General features: G+C 55.8%; 6 protein-coding genes across 6 annotated transcripts; 3 read left to right on the top strand and 3 right to left on the bottom strand.

The window, feature by feature from the left end:
* Positions 1 to 66: 66 nt before the first annotated feature.
* Positions 67 to 1,653, bottom strand: P168DRAFT_306913 (uncharacterized protein; the record flags this gene model as incomplete). Its single annotated transcript, XM_024839065.1, has 5 exons — positions 67 to 531; positions 577 to 971; positions 1,024 to 1,215; positions 1,280 to 1,529; positions 1,579 to 1,653. The coding sequence occupies 5 exons, from the start codon at positions 1,651 to 1,653 to the stop codon at positions 112 to 114; spliced, it is 1,332 nt and encodes a 443-aa protein (XP_024689573.1). The 3' UTR covers positions 67 to 111.
* An 873-nt stretch (positions 1,654 to 2,526) lies between these two features.
* Positions 2,527 to 4,037, bottom strand: P168DRAFT_299359 (putative amino acid transporter; the record flags this gene model as incomplete). Its single annotated transcript, XM_024838330.1, has 2 exons — positions 2,527 to 2,592; positions 2,670 to 4,037. 2 exons carry the CDS (start codon positions 4,035 to 4,037, stop codon positions 2,527 to 2,529), a joined length of 1,434 nt encoding a protein of 477 aa, XP_024689572.1.
* Positions 4,038 to 5,542: 1,505 nt separating this feature from the next.
* On the bottom strand, positions 5,543 to 6,365 carry P168DRAFT_57037 (uncharacterized protein). Its single transcript, XM_024842013.1, has one exon. The coding sequence runs from the start codon at positions 6,040 to 6,042 to the stop codon at positions 5,593 to 5,595; it is 450 nt and encodes a 149-aa protein (XP_024689571.1). The 5' UTR covers positions 6,043 to 6,365; the 3' UTR covers positions 5,543 to 5,592.
* Positions 6,366 to 7,888: 1,523 nt separating this feature from the next.
* P168DRAFT_321410 (uncharacterized protein) lies at positions 7,889 to 9,697 on the top strand (the record flags this gene model as incomplete). The annotated part of the gene is made up of 5 exons (XM_024840465.1): positions 7,889 to 7,930; positions 8,913 to 9,132; positions 9,189 to 9,307; positions 9,370 to 9,522; positions 9,575 to 9,697. The coding sequence occupies 5 exons, from the start codon at positions 7,889 to 7,891 to the stop codon at positions 9,695 to 9,697; spliced, it is 657 nt and encodes a 218-aa protein (XP_024689570.1).
* A 1,236-nt stretch (positions 9,698 to 10,933) lies between these two features.
* Positions 10,934 to 13,110, top strand: P168DRAFT_57101 (MFS general substrate transporter). The gene is made up of 3 exons (XM_024842015.1): positions 10,934 to 11,801; positions 11,855 to 12,008; positions 12,074 to 13,110. The coding sequence occupies exons 1-3, from the start codon at positions 11,325 to 11,327 to the stop codon at positions 13,024 to 13,026; spliced, it is 1,584 nt and encodes a 527-aa protein (XP_024689569.1). The 5' UTR covers positions 10,934 to 11,324; the 3' UTR covers positions 13,027 to 13,110.
* Positions 13,111 to 15,812: 2,702 nt separating this feature from the next.
* On the top strand, positions 15,813 to 16,098 carry P168DRAFT_321408 (uncharacterized protein; the record flags this gene model as incomplete). Its single annotated transcript, XM_024840464.1, has 2 exons — positions 15,813 to 15,878; positions 15,937 to 16,098. 2 exons carry the CDS (start codon positions 15,813 to 15,815, stop codon positions 16,096 to 16,098), a joined length of 228 nt encoding a protein of 75 aa, XP_024689568.1.
* Positions 16,099 to 16,186: the final 88 nt, after the last annotated feature.

Genomic DNA, 16,186 nt, shown 5'->3' with positions numbered 1-16,186 from the left:
CCGAGCACTCATAATACTGATGATTGGGTTCCAAACTATTGTATCCTAAAAACCACATTCCGCGTGGTATTTTCGATATACCCATCCACCAGGTATCCAACCAACCCAAACCTACACCAAATTAGAGTTATCGGCACATGAAAACGCCCCTCCCCCGCCTGAAGTCTGGTACGATGCAATCACCGCAACGACAGATCCATACGTGCCCGCGACCATCAGGAATGTCCCGATCGCGATGACCAGGATACTCCACGCCACCATGCAGCACCACCTTTTCGACCCGCGCGTCCCGCTGTGCCAGTTATCGTATAACCACATGCAAGCCATGGGCTGGAAACAGGTTAGCGTTCCCAGTAGGGCTCCGATGAGCGATACTAGAGCATCGAAGGAAGGGATGGCGCTAGCGATGATGTAGGCGATGAGTGTCACGCTCAATGTACATCCGAGCCAGGTGATCCAGTGCGTGGGGGAACTGGAGGTGAGATGGGGCGAGCCGCGGAGGAGATGGACGAAGACGAACTTGGACGGAATCTTCAGGAATCAGAGGGTGAATTTGGGTGGGAATGGGTGTCTCACGTGCGCCACGATCGTTGTCGTCACGATCAACCCCGGCAGCGCCAATCCATAGCACACCTTCTTCACGGTGCCACCGGCGGATCCCAGCGCCGGCGACGCCACGTACGATCCGCAGTAGTAGTAGAGTAGGCAGCCGATGACCCCGTAGATCAGCGTGACGCCAACTTTGCAGACGATCAACGCACGAGTGTATTGGGATGGGTTACGCATCTCGGACACGATGGGGAAGAACCCCGAGGACCCGGAATAGGCGAAGACGAGCGAGACGACCGCGCTGATAGCCTGAGGGAAGGTGGGATCGCCGACGATCTGGTAGTCAGAGACCCAGGGACCCCGGGTCGTGGGAGCAGAAGCCGGGCTGTCCTGGACACCGACGGCGATGGTGACGACGACCACTGGCGCTGTGAGTATGGGAGTAGCTCGCAACACGCGTCCGGGAGGACTTACGAGCGATGAGGATCGACGGCAGCCCGATACTAGCCAGCCATGTGATGCGACCCAGTGTGCGCCCACTGCTGCCGAGAAATCCGACGAGGGCCCCGATGGCGACGAAGACGGCGGTACAGGCGCCGTGCGTGGACACTGCGTTGAGGCCGATGGAGATGCTCAGGATCCCCGAGCCGGTGACGAAGATCCAGTCTACGGATCGTCAGTCGATTTGTCTCGATGGGTTGACCTACCACGACATACAGAGGCAGAATACCGCGGCCAGGATACCACGGCCCCAGGGGACCGAAAAGCAATGCCCCCACGTCGTCGATGGCGTAGACTCCCGGGTGGTTGGCCTTGAAGGTGCCAACGATGTACTCGGACCATGTTGTAATGGCGGCAAGGGCGCACAGGCAGAGAATGCCAGGCGCGAGGCCCAAGATGTTCAGGGCTGTCGGGATGGAGAGGACACCGAGGCCGACCTCGGTCTTCATCATGAGGACGGTAGTACCTAGGAAGCCCAGCTAGAAGTCATCAGGGGAGTAGACGCATGGGGGTTTGTTCTGCGCGCACATTGCTGTAGTTGGGGCCTTGATCGGTGATCTCGCCAAGCACGTCGTCGTGGGTGGGGGCATCCTGCACCGTCATTTCGAGGTCATTGTTCTTGGACGGTCGGGGGATGAGGCATGGGTGGCCTTGATGCGCGTCGGCAAGTTTTGATACTGTCCACGGGTCGTAGTTGGGTCCACTATTAGGGGCAGGCGCGACCTTTATGCATCCATAGGTGGCTGACAATGCAGGCGCGGCCTCATGGTGGAGTCGCGGGGCCTCTGCCGTGGATCATGCAGTCGAAGGCAGCCTGCCGGTACGAGTGGTTATCTGTCATTGGACGCATAGATGACTTTCATTCAAGACACTTCGCCACCCCCCTTGATGCCAATTTGCCAGACTGATATGTAGTGAATCTTGGCTGCTGTGCTGACTTGGCTGTTGAGACCACGTGCCCAGCGAAGCCCTCACCGCATCGCTCTTTCTCTTGCAGTGTTTTATTCCTCTTTCCAGCACATAACTCTAGTCAAATAGATGATAATAACCCAATCAAACGGATGAGACCGATAGATCGAGCCAAGACAACGAACGTGTAGCGTTGGATTTAGTTTTCGTACTAGCCGCTGATTGCGTGCGAGACGTGGTATCTTGCGGCAGCAGCCGGAGTCCGGCTCAATCCCTACCAGTGTTGAACTGGCGATCGGTCCGCGGTTGTGGCTGCACTAGTCGACCCAGGAGTCCGGTAGAATGGCACGCTAACAGTAGCGTCGCGGAGAATCTATGTATGTCGGAGGGCCTGTAGTGGAGGACCAACGATTACGACCGGATGGATTTACAGGCACGGATAGATGACGAACAAATAAATTAATGACATGCAAACAGGGTATCATGGGCACGGCCCAGGCAGGAACCTCTCTATCTATACAATCCTCCACTCCATCCATCTATATACATCGATCGATCGAGGTCGACCTACTTGTCGTTGGGTGCCTCGCAGCTAAAAACCCCGCCGACGGTGCCGGCCTTGTACTTCGCATCCTAGATTAATTTAATTAGTAGATGTTCAGAAAAAATGATAAATAAAAAGCCAAGAAGGGGGCGGGAAAGGGACATACGATATCGATGACGGCGGAGTAGATGCCCGCCACGAGCACAACCAGACCGATGATGAAACACATGCCATTCAACAAAGCCAGGGCGATGTTCTTTGGCGAGGTCCAGCTACCCTCGCGGAGGAGCTGGAACCACATGATGGCCGGGAAGTAGAAGGTGAAGCCGGAGATGAAGAGGGCGGAGGAGATGGAGAGCAGGTCGTTGAAGAAGGGGATGACCTCGGCGATGATGAAGGCGATGACGGTGGCGACGGAGATGATGGCCAACCAGGTGATCCAGCCCATGGCGGTGTTGATGAAGCGGATGGGGGAGTTGCGGAACATGCGGCCGTGGAGCAGGCGGCCGAGGACGACGGTGTTGATGGAGCCGGAGATGAAGATGACGGGCAGGGCGACGCCGAAGGCGATGCGGCTCATGAGGTGGCCCGCGGAGAGCAGGGCGGGGCTCTTGACGTCGACGCCGACGAAGCGGTAGACGATGGCGCCGGTGAGGGTGTAGATGAAGATCTCGGTCAGACCCAGGGCCCAGATGGACTTGATGTAGTCGCGCGGGGTGTGCATCTCGTCCATGAAGGAGAACTGGCACATGGCGAAGCTGTAGGCGAAGACGATGTTGGTGATGGCGATGAACCCGTCGGCGAAGGTGATGTCGGGCTTGGGCCAGGCGGACCACTCGACGGCGGCCAAGCCGCCGGGGCTGTCGGAGGCCTCGACGCCGGTGGCGACGATGGTGATGCCGATGGCGAGGATGACCGAGACGAAGTCGACGTAGCCCAGGATGGCGACCTCGGCGAAGCTGGGGGGCACGGCGAGGAGCAGCAGGATGATGGCGGAGACGACGGCGAAGATGATGGAGCAGATGTTGCTCTCGGTGATGTTGACGAAGGCGATGGTGCCGGTCAGGGTGTGCGAGCCCGTCAGGAAGAGCAGCTGCAGGACGAGCATGACGGTGACGAGCTCGTAGCCGAAGCGGCCCATCATGAGGCGGCCCGCGTCGGCGTAGTTGGCGACGAGGGGGAACTTGAGCTTGACCTGCCCGATGACGTGGGAGGTGTAGATGGCGAGGAGGCCGAGGCCGATGGTGCAGATGACGCCGGCGACCATGCCGAGGGTAGCAAAGGAGGAGGGGATGGAGAGGGAGCCGAGGGCGATAGCCTCGACGATGAGGACGACGGTCAGACGCTTCCAACCCAACCGGTTGAACTTCTGGACGCCGTGATCGTAGACATTCCGCTCCTCCTCGGTCATTTCGGCGACGATCTCCCCATCATAGATGGGAGGTGCCGAGACATCGTCCCGCTTCTCCAGGTCGGAATCCACGACGACCTTGTTGGACTCCTGGTCGGAGATATCATCGGGGGTGAGGCCCATGGTGGGAGTGGTCTGGGGAAGGTCTTGTCGGGGGTCTGTGGTGTACGGGCGAGAGGACATTGGGGGGGGGGGGGGAGGGGGGAGATGCCCTTTGACCAGAGGATTTGATGACCAGACAGGTAGGAATATATTTGACCGTGAAGTTGGGGAAGGAAAGAAGCTGCCGGGAGAAGAAGAGGAGGAGGAGGAAAGAAGAAGTAGAGGAGGAAGTGCGGGAGAAGAAGGAAGAAAAAAAGGCGAGGACGGGGATCCACGGAGTGGGTAGGTGAGCACGAGACTTGGCGAGATAAGCAGAGAAGGAAAAAGAACCGCGAGAGAACAGAGTGGGAGAGACAAGAAAAGAGAAATCCACCTCAAACTTTTCCTGCAATTATGAATGGAAATTGTCAAAATGTTGAAGATAAGCGCCACGCCGCTAGCCGGGTTGGGGTTAGCGGCAGGATGGATTTGGCCGGGCCGGGTGGAGGACAGGGGCAGGGCGGGCTGTGATTGGCGGGCTGACCGCGGCAGCCAATCAGCGCGCGATACTGTGACTAATAAGATTTGTGGCGTGAGGCTTGATCCGAGGCACGCTAGGCCGAATGCGGAGTTAGTGGCCGCCCCGGATTGGGTTAGTCGAGCCGACGCCCATTTCATCAGGCCGGAGTGAGCAGACGGGTCAGTTGGGAACAGTTGGAACTGTATCCGTAGACTTGATCAGCTCATTTCGATGTGTCATGGATGGAGTCCGAACGCCGACTCTCTCCGCAATCCCTCACCCTGGTGTCATCCCCAGACTGTCTGTTCGACATCATCTGCGGGGTGTCGTATACCGAAGGTAAAAAGAATAGAGTACATCACAGGCTCGTGGAAGGATCCCAATTCAATCCTGCCCTATTGGGATTCAGTCGTTGCCACCACACTCCACAGACCAACTGCCACCTCAGGCGTCCATCGCACGACCCTCCCCCTGCCTCCCCGCCAGAGGTGCGTGATTTTTCCTTCCCTTTTTTTTATTCTATTTTCTTTATTTGATTTAGTAATTTAGATTATCCTTTTGAGTATATTTCTACCTGTGTAAACCTTAAACCCCAGCATGTAACCTTGCCGGGCGTTGGGCATCCAGACGGATCCTCTCGGCCCACTCGGCGAAGGGTCGGGGTCCCCATTCCCACCACGAGGAACCCTGGAGCGGTGTTCGCTTGCTCCAGCTCTTATCTAGTAATGGTCCGGTCATCGCACCCCCGACTTCGTATGCCATCGAGACATGAAACTCGCTCGAGAGAAAAATTCTTGTTCGGCCTCGTTGCCGGCCCGGACATCGCCCGGCCCATCGACCTGCAGATATCCGAATCCTTCCCGCCTCACTCCCGGTCTTGGGCGCCATGGCACCATGCTGTGATGGGGGAAGTAAGTCCCTTGCATCCGGGGCGTTGTCAGGATGGTAGTGGCCACTGGCCACTAGCCAGTCGGTAGTCAGGGTCTCGCGTGGTTTTTTTCGTTGGTCTGTCGATCGCATCGCCGACGTCGCGTCTTGGCGTCCATGAACCAATGGGACTGCGCCCCCTCACCGCGTTCACGCCGAGCCGGTCGATTCTGGCCTGGACGAATGCGACCATGCGATCATGCAAGGGGCGCGGACTTCCGAGCCACCAACGTGGCATCCCGGCTGCATCGGTCGTGTCCAGAAAGATCCAGTCTCATTCAGTCTCATGCCGCCGTTCCCCTGATCTTTGGAAGTCTTGGGGTCAGTCTCCAACGGTGGAGGTGGAGAGACAAGACGGTGACTGAAGGAGTAAGGATGAACTGGGTGGAGAGAAGCTGATGTCAGCTGGTCTGTGGAGTCCGAGGGGGGACCAGCAGAGATAAGACTCTTTCTCCATACTCGGTAAGCCAGGCGGGTTGAGATAGAGGTTACGACGCGCGCTCTCTCTCTTCTCCTCTTTCCACCCCGACAGAGTAAGACTCTGGGTGACAATCCCCACAGTGGAGATCTCATATCTGTGAGACTCTCCGTGACTCCCATTCAGAGATTAGAAATCAATCATCTCTCGTCTATCTCTCTCCATCGGTCGTTATATTCCGTCCCTCGTCCCCTTAATGATCCTGACTCCCCGATATTAAGAAAACTGCCCGGCGGTTTCACCGTCCGCCTCGGAGTCACCACCCACGGCGACGATGTTGATGTTATTGTCGGGGCGGAAATGATCCGTAAAGCGCACGACAACCCCACACACTCCAGGATTACCAGGACATGTCACTCGCTGTTCAGGGGATGTGTAGGTCCACCGTCCTCCAGCCGTCCGTCCAACCCCAACCTGGGGTCTGGGGTTGCGATGGTTAAATCCCTCGTAGTTCAGCCGAGAACCTATTGTAACGTCTTGGGTTGATTGGCCCGTGGTGGTTCCGTAGTTATTCGGTTGCCAGGAGGACCATTTTCTTCTGTCCAGATCACTCAACTCTGTCTCATGCCTTGGTGGCCCGCATCATGCCTTCTCAAGACTCTTAGCCATCGTAACTTGGGAAATTGGATCTGTCGGAATGACGATGGAAATAGGATTCAGTCTTGATCTGTCAACAAATGATAAAACTAGCCATCATATTGCCATGGTTAAACCCTGCAACTACTTCAATTGGTGTTCCTGTCTATTGAGTTGAGTGGCAGACCTGGTCTAAGCTACACCCTCCCGCCCGATATATATCACCGTCGCAACAACACAACCGGGGCCACCAACAAACCCACACCCATCTCCATCTATAAAATAATCCCACAAAAAGCTAACTGGACTTCTAATCGACCCGTTCTCAGACAAGCAGATCACAAGCCCATGGCTATAACTCCTCGACATCACGGAGTATATGTCGGTTGCTCCCGCCAATTCAGCCCAGCCCACCATAATCCCCGCATGCGCTAGCCAATCCTTCGCCTGGCATGATGACGGTTTGTTCCGCCTCCGATCGCCATCATAACGATCCTACCGGAGATCTCCGACCGGTAGGATGGCTGGTGTGTAAAACGGGTACAGGAAGGACGCCTCTCTCGACTGCGATCTGTCTATAGGTATACCGGCCTGGAGAAACTTCCTTCTCGGACTGACGAGCTTCAACTGGAATGTCGTGACCAATCCATCGTCCAGTGGATTTCGACGATTGTCAATAGACGTTTGAAGATGCGATGTCCGGTTAAGAGACTACCACTGGTCCCGTGTCTCAGCTGTTGCAGCGCGTGGTTCTGATTCAGTAGACGTCAGAAACTTGACATAATACGCTTCTTCTCTGGCTGCGACGAGTCAGCCGACAAGCCCTTGTGGACTACGTCCTAATACACCCCATTTTCCAATACCGTCTGGTTGTGTGCTGTTGCATATGTGTTCAAATCCAATGGGTGTTTCGATAGAGATGGAGAAATCTACAATTGGCCACAGGCGGTAGCCGAAAGACACCCAACGACACCTCAGAACTTGGCGCTGTCATTGAGACGGAGCTCTTGTTTTTACTGTGACATATTTGTGCGACATAAACAAATTGGGACACCTGGAAGCGGTATATCAGGCTTGTGGTGTGAATACTGCAAGATGTTCATGCACGTCGCTGGTAAAGAATGCGTCGTATAAAGCCATACTTCACGGAGTTCGAGGTGCACCATGCCAGTCATTATAGAAGTCCGTCTCACTATATACACTTGAGCCAGAAGTGTGGCTCTGTGTATGCAGTTTCTACGACTGTATGATGTTTTAGCACATCAGTCTGTTCAAGCCCACCCAAACTGCCGTTTGGCTTTTTGGTGTAGTGGCTAAGATAATCCCCATCCTGGGACTACCTGTAGGAGAACCCGCGTTCCTTATGAAATGGTATCAACCCCAAAACCGAACATGAGCATTATCTGTCCGCTGCACATGGAGCAGTGTCTTATGGTATTAACCCTGAACAGGAGTCCAAGACCACGAGAGCTTTAAAGCCTTCGACCTGAAGGACAGGACCGCCCAATGTCGACAGCCTTCGTATATCCCTGAAATGTACTACTCATATCCATTATATCGTGGAGACGGTGGACTATGACCACTCTGACGGGGTGAAGATCCCATGACCTGCGTGCCACGAAAGGTCGCCGTGCTGGATGCGAAGCCTGCACAGCGTACTCAACGATAATATCTCGTTCCACGCGACCGTAACTTCGACGATACTGTCAATTAAGGAAAACGCAGTATCCCCTATCTCTAGGCTATTCATGACCGGCTGGTGTTCTACATTTTCTCATATCTGACCGCCCTGTGAGTTCGCTCTACTTACTACAAGTAGTGGCATTACAACCACATTCTGCGGAGACATTGTGCTGGCAAGGATGATGGGTACCGGAAGATACCATCGATGAGGCACACCACTTACTGATACACCACTAACGAATAAACCCATGGAAAACCACAAGCGACTGCGTGCGGTGGGATTCCCTCAACCTGGTCCACGACCTGCGAAAACAAGTGTCAGGGAGGTATTCGCAGCATCGGACCTCGCAGACACGCTGTACTGACGGGCGGATATGGTGGTTGATCTGCATTGCCCCAGGAGTAAGTGATGGTCGCTGCGTTTCAAAAATAGCGATGAACCACAATGATCTAGTAGGCGCAACAATCTGTGGCGGTCATAGGACCGACAAATAACTGACCAGGATCGGCCTAGATGTCCAACGAGATGGCCGGAATGATATCTGAGGGGATTGAAACACTCCGAGTTAAGCCTCTAGCAGCGACTATCTCCGGGTCGGAATTGAGGCGCGCACCGAGACAGCCTAGAAGCATACACCGTGTAGACTCTTAGTGGCCCCGGGAATTTTTGAACCATGTAGACCATTGTCCCCATCACCGGCGCCGATACGAACATTGGTTCTAAAATCGTCAGTGCCCCGCCGCCTCCGACCGGCCGTATACCATCCACGTGGGCAGCCGATCGCGGGTGAAGGCGCAGTCAGCCACTGCCCTCGCGCAGGAAGAGCCCCCCACTTCCGCGAGCACGCTCGTTCCCCTGGTGGTAGACATCGAGTCCGACGAGTCAATCAAGCATGCCGCTGCGGAGCTACAGGCCCAGCATGGCAAGGTCGATGTGGTCATCAACAATGCCAGTGAAACATGAAACCATCCACCCTACGGGTGTGAACGTCCATTGACCATACCGTAGACGTCCAGTTTAACCAACGGGAGAGCGCCGGGAAGATACGCGAGCGGAAGATGTGGAACCGGTCCTGGAATGTCAACACTGCCGGCACGCATATCCTCACCGCGACCGTGGCCCCCTTGGTGTTACAGAGCACCAACCCTCGCTTGCTCTTTCATCACCTCCGGCGCGGCAAACCTGGTAGGGACGGAGGACTCGAGCATCCGGACGAACGCGGGTGCCGCCCAAGGGATGGCCCAGGACGGCGCTCAGCGTGCGCACCTACCGGAGCGCCAAGACGGGGCTCAACATGCTGATGCGCGAGGGACATGGCTGGCTGCACGCCAAGGGGGCCAAGGTCTGGGCAATTCCACCAGGACTCCTGGCCACGCGGTTGTGAAGTAATCCAGGGTTCCTCAAGCTGGGCGCGCGCCCCCGCGGTCGCAGGGCCATTCATCCGCAGTGCGGTGGTGGTGGCGCGCAATGACGACGTGGGAAGGGTGATCAACCAGCAGGGCGTGCAACCGTGGTAAGATCGCCTGCAGGTACTCGAGATGCTCTGGAAGGGGTATGTAATTATTGTGGCGATCCTTGATGGTTTGCGGCTCATGGATATGACGTCATGATCCTTCCATCGCTCATCGGAGTCTCTTCGGATCCGATTATTGGTCGCGAGCTGTGTGATTGAAGGGGTTCTCACTCTCCCCGTGAATGGGGTCAGGAGAATACGTGTCTGGTTTTATTCGGCTGTAGCTCAATAGGTTTGCCAGTTGAATCAAAATTTCCGTCTGAAGCTCTGTATAACAAACGCAATACCATCGTGCTGATTTTGATTGTGCAGATGTATCAACTCAGCGGGACGGGTAACCCTCCATGGAAGTACTCCGTAACCCATGGTGGAATGCGACGTGAGTTTTCCGTCGAGATCGCGGGGCAGTCGCCACCTCCCACGATGGCGCATGATTGCGGAGTCTTACATTCGAGAATCGGGGTAGACACTGCGGAGGGATGGGATTTTCTCGCAGAGTGAGTGGCTGTTGGCCTCATGTCCGTGGCATTGCCACCGGTTCCATCGGTCGGTACCTATCTACGTTGTAACTTGGCGTCGGAAATACCCTACAGACAACACAGAAGAAAGCAAAAGAAAAGAATCGAAAAAAAGACGTGACGAGGCCCAATACGCAGGAAGGAAGGAAGGAAAGCGACCGGTAGCGTGATGAGAATATCCAATATTCAACCCCGTAGCAGATCCACGACACTAGCAAACAGTCTCAAGATAAGCAACGCGCCGAATATCAACCCTCGTCGTCTGGTTTGCTGCCACGCCCAGAGTGACGTCACGTCCTTTCATCTCTTAACCCTCGGTTGGCGAAAATAAAATCTCCAATTTTCATATGGTCGATCGCACGATGTCTAAGCAAGATCGCCAAATTAATGCTACTACACGCCGCGCCATTGGTCAACGGTCATACCTCTGACGCCATGACACAGACATTTCCGAGGAACCAGGTGGGTCTAAGACAATCGTCGCTGCGTTTAATCCAGTTTTAAAGTGGACCCGACCAGACGAAGGAGCAGGTCGGCCGAGCTTGGGCTCTCAATAGTTCTGTCTCCAATCGCTGCAAGCCTTGAATTCCGAGGCCCTTGGCCGAATCATGGCGATGCCAGCGGTACATTCTCGCGACCAATTCGCTGTGCCACCGCTGGGTGCTGCAGGTCGGTTAGCCACTGATGGGGGGATATTGGTGATCCCAGGACCCATGTCAAGAAGGGGTGCTCGTTCCATGGCCCACGCCCCGCGTCTCGTGAAATTCTCGGGCACCGTGGACAAAGATACGGTCGAAATAATGTCGGGAAATCCGAGATTTGGGACGGGATGCCTCTCGGTAGGCAGCCCACGATGGGATATGGCTTCCACGGAAAGGCAAAAAAAATCTGAAGCTCTCTGGTGCTTCGTACCCTAACTTGCCGATCCACTTGGCGGCTGGTGGGTCCTTCGGTGAATCCGGTTTGGGATACACTGACAGGAGCAGCGGAAATGTGAATTGATCCGAAATCAGGGTTTTGTGTATATATGTACCTGATCCCCGCCGGAAATTCTCGAGATCTCGTCTTTGTTGCTTCTCCAACCAAGATTCTTTTTACTATCCCCGCAATCTTATGACAATGACCGATGCAGAAAGTCGTGAGTCTCCACAGTTGGAGGCCATCCCTAGCCCTACCGGGCTTGGGACAGAGAAGAGCAACACCGACAAGGGTCTCCGTCCGGATGGGAAGAGGGAGCTGACGGAGGACGAGTGTTACGAGGAGCTGGCGTACTGTTGGCCGCGATGGAAGAAGTGGAGTTACCTGCTCGCCGTCGCGTGCGTGCAGATCTCCATGAACTTCAACACCTCCGTCTATCCCAGCGCCGTCAAGTCCCTGTCCAAGGCCTTCGACATCAGTGAGCAACATGCCCGGACGGGCCAGATGATCTATCTGGTGACCTACTCGGTGGGATGCGAATTGTGGGCGCCGTGGAGTGAGGAATTCGGCCGCTGGCCTATCCTCCAGCTGTCGATGTTTTTGATCAACATCTGGCAGCTCCCGGCCGCCCTGGCCCCGAATTGGGGTAGTCTTCTGGTGGCGCGTGGCCTGGTGAGTTACTGTTCGCAACTGTTTTTCTTGAAGGGAGAAACTAACAATAGTAGGGTGGTGTCTCGACCGCCGGTGGCAGTGTCACCCTAGGATTGATCGCCGATATCTATGAAGCCGAAACGCAACAATTCCCGCTGGCGTTCATCGTCTTCTCGTCCTGTATCGGGACGAGTATCGGTGGTATCATTGGTGGACCCATCGCTCGCTGTAAGTTTTGAACTTGAATGTCCTCCTTGTCAAGACTGCCCTTGCTAACTAAGATCCTCCCATAGTCCTCGACTGGCAATGGTTCTTCTGGATCCAGCTCATCTTCGGCGGTGCCGTCCAACTCATCATCTTCTTCATGCCCGAGTCTCGCTCCACCATCATCATGGATAAGATCGCCAAGAGGCGTCGCGAGTCCGGTGAGGACCCGAACGTTTACGGACCCAACGAGCTGAAGAAGCCCCGCGTCTCGATGAAGGAAGCCGGCACGATTCTGCTTCGCCCCTTCCACATGTTGCTGCGCGAGCCCATCGTCCTCTGCCTGTCGCTGCTGTCCGGTTTCTCCGATGCCCTCATCTTCACCTTCCTCGAGAGCTTCGCCATCGTGTACGAGCAGGGTTGGGGCTTCGGCACCCTCGCCCAGGCCTGGGCCTTCATCCCCATCAACCTGGCCTACGCCATCGGCTACTTCTCGTACTTCCCATGGTTCTGGCGCGACCAGAAGATCCGCAAGCGCCACGGCGACGATGCGATCCCACCCGAGCGCCGTCTTAAGTGGCTGCTGTTCCTGGCGCCGCTGGAACCGATCGGTCTGTTTGGCTTCGCCTGGACGTCCTTCGGCAAGGAGCGCGGCGTCCACTGGATCGGCTCGATGATCTTCTCCGCACTGGTCGGTATCGCCAACTATGCGATCTACCTGTCCACGGTGGATTACATGGTCGCCTCGTACGGTGTCTACTCGGCCTCGGCCACGGGCGGCAACGCCTTCGCCCGAGACCTGCTCGCTGGTATCTCGGCCATGTACGCCACTCCGATGTACGAGAACATTGGCGACAAGTGGCACGTCGAGTACGCCACGACAATCCTGGCGTGTCTGTCGTGCCTGGTCGTGGTGCCCATCTATGTCTTCTACTGGAAGGGGCCGCAGGTGCGCGCCAAGAGCAAGTTCGCTCAATCGCTGCTGGCGGAGCGGACCGCCAACAAGGGCCGGAGGGTCAGTCGCCCTTCGATGGAGCCTTGAAAAAAGATCCTTTAAAGACCCCGCGGTCGGTCGACGTCGGCCTGGCCGCATTTAGACCCCCGGATAATGTTCCGTTTATACATGGAGCGATGAAGGCTTGTACATACCGTTGGTTGTTATGGGTTTCATAGAGTATTTAGACGGCCGCTTACGCCAGACTGTTTGCTAATGATCACGGATTTCGATGACGATGCGATTTCCTCTGTGTACTTAGACATTAGACTTAATATATGTATACTTGATCCTTGTCTATCTTCACCTGTTGTCCCGGCCTTGTGTTTTCATCCCCTCTCCTTCACATCCTTTTGCCGGCGCGATGCCCTGACGGGTGGGTTATGGCCTCTGGTCTAGATTCAGCGTTCTAGCCATTTCCTTCTGGCCACCATCGGATCTCCGTAGCCCCAGTCCGGAGACCATACCGTCCCCACTGATGGGCATGACGGTGGATGCTGTGCGGGCTTAGATCAGCGGGTCTCTCTCCACCATGGCAGGATTAGGCACTACACAGTAGATAGAAGGCTTATATTCCACATCTTCCTATGTGTATAATGCAAGATAGCGACGACGGGCCTAACGAAGCGGTCGCTAGCCTCGACATTCCTACGCCAGTTGGTCGCCTCACCGCGGGTGGAGCACGGACGAGAGTGGCTTGGACCTCGCCCTGGGCAGCTTACCGATGGAGCTGGATGACACGGGATTTCGAGCCACGGCCCGTCAGGAACAACCTCCACCGGATGATTCACACGATCGGATCGCTGCCCCTGACGATCTGCAATCGTCCAGTTGGCACCACCCGTCTCGACCCGTCGATTTTATCCACCAAACACCTGTCGCCGGATGGAAAGCATCGATGATCCTCGAGGATCAACCGCCTGAAGTTTCTGGTCTTTACCCGAGGATGACATGATTCGCGGTGATCCAGACTCGCGACTGTCTGGTGGTCCTGCCGAGGCCTGGCCGGCAGACAGCGACCCTGATCCGAGTATCGCACTCCATTCGCTTCTCTGCCGTTCTACCTCCAAGTGTGGATGCTCGTGTGCAAAGTCTTCGCGAAGATTATGCTCTGCCCATGGACGAAAACATTACTGTCGAAGTGACACGAGTCCTGGCGCCATTTGGTGTCGGGTGTGCGTTGTCATGGTGCTCGATCAGATATCAGGATACATTTTTCCCGCACGATGGTAATATTCCGGCTGGCGGCTAAAGAGAGGGACTAACCGTCGTCGTCAATGGGCGGCTCCCATTCACGGATCGTGGTTGTCCACTGGCCCCATGGTCGGCGTGGATGTGAACTGCAGACGGCATCCGCGCAGAAGAATGGGAAACATGGATAGATAAGGGGATCGCTGGGTGCGATTCGCTCGTTGCGGACGCCATGATCTCCCCCGTCTCTGCGATGCGACCATGGTTCGATGATCCTTTCTATCCTCATGTCGATCAGCGACGGAGTATCCCCGGACGGTCCCCGCGCTGCAGACTGGTGGCAACAGGTCGTGCACGATATGATCCTTCGCCGCCACAGGTCCGTGATCGACAGATCCATGCCCTTTTGGGTTACGGTGGCAGTTCCCCTCCCCGTGTTTGGGCAGGATGATATCTAGCAGATTTCCGACCGTTGCGGGTCAGTGACGAGGTCCTCCGCGCAGGGACACACACTATCAGGGGTAAACCAGGGGGGAAAAGGTTGCAGAATACGAATGTGAGAAAGAGAGTCCGCCTGTTAGAGGCCGTGGTCTGCGACCAGGGGAACCCATACTGTTCCTATCACCAAGGCCGACGGACTCCATCATACCCCTGCTGGTTCCGGTGTGATCGGCACCATGCGCGCCATGTTACGCTGGCGGCATCCAGTGCCTCCAGCCGTTGCCGTGTGAGTATTCCAGGGGTATAGCGGGCTTTTCTTTCCCCTTCTGTTGTGAATCCGAGGGCTGGTGATGGTGGAGTTAAGGTTATTCCTAGTGACGCCTCCGGGAGAAACAAAGTCCACCGCAGGATGGCTGCAGGATCTGGCTGCATTGGTGGAGTTTATTGTTCTGGATAATTTCGTCTATCTTCTCCTCTCTGCCGTCATTTTGATACACACCGTCGTGTTATTCGAGACGCGTTGTGGGAAATTCTCAACACATCCCACTCGAGGGGCATCAGGGCCAACCGATCCAGTGATCTGCAGAGGTCTAGAGACGAGCGAGGTTCGAACATCGTATCGCAAAATCTCTGAAGTGGCTCTGATGCCCCTCCTTCTTCTCCCTTATTGGTTCTCTCCCCTGACGGAGAGGCCGGTTCTGCCGCCGGTTCATTTATTTTTGGCGTGGTTGAATCGTGGTGTGTTTCAGCATCTCCACCCACCACCTGTCAGTGGACGATACGCACCATCGACCCTGGATCCCAATATCGGTCGTCGACCGTGTCCCGGTTCAGACTCACAGGGACCGTCTGTGTCTCCGGCCGTGATCGTCAGTGTTTTCTCCGTGCAGGTCACATTTTCCAGCCTGTCCCCCCCGTCGGGCTCCGTTTCGACCTATCAGTGCCGTATCACTCTTGCCTAGGAGGGCTAACCGACGATGGCCGTGGCCCATGTCCAGTTGCAGACCCTGTCGAATGCTATCTCCTGAGTCTCAACTCCCGTTGAGAATGATCCGCGCTCCCAAATTTCCGACGAGGCCAGTGGGAAAGCTATAAAGCTGGACCCGACGCCTCCAGCTTTGGTTGAACTTGTCCATGCTTGTATAGCCCCTCCAGTCCTTCTTTTATACAGTCCAGATATCGCATCGCAACTTCCAGTCATCATGCAGATCTTCCCTGTCCTCGGTGCGATCGCTGCCCTGGCCCTGGTGCCCACGGCTCTTGCTACGGTAAGCTTTTTCTTTCATTCTCATCGCGGGGATATGAGTCTCATCGCTAATGTCGTAGCCCGGCCGTCACCGTCCTCTCATTAACCATGGTGGCCTTCGTCTGAACACGACCACTCCGGCCATCCCCACCTCCACTCCCATCTACACGCCCACTTCGCCTCCCACCTTCAGCCCGACTCCCACCCCCTCCAGCCGTGCGGCCAAGCCCTGGTGGCGTTAAATCGGCTCCCTGGAGGACCGGAAAACGTGTTGCTCCCTACGCAAGGACGGAATGGAGCACCTTTGTTGGAGCCGATGTCAGGGGTCCT

Source organism: Aspergillus campestris (assembly GCF_002847485.1).
Source record: "Aspergillus campestris IBT 28561 chromosome Unknown P168scaffold_12, whole genome shotgun sequence".
Lineage (NCBI taxonomy): Eukaryota > Fungi > Ascomycota > Eurotiomycetes > Eurotiales > Aspergillaceae > Aspergillus > Aspergillus campestris.
The sequence above is the reverse complement of the archived record's forward strand: the minus strand, read 5'-3'. Positions and strand labels throughout refer to the sequence as shown.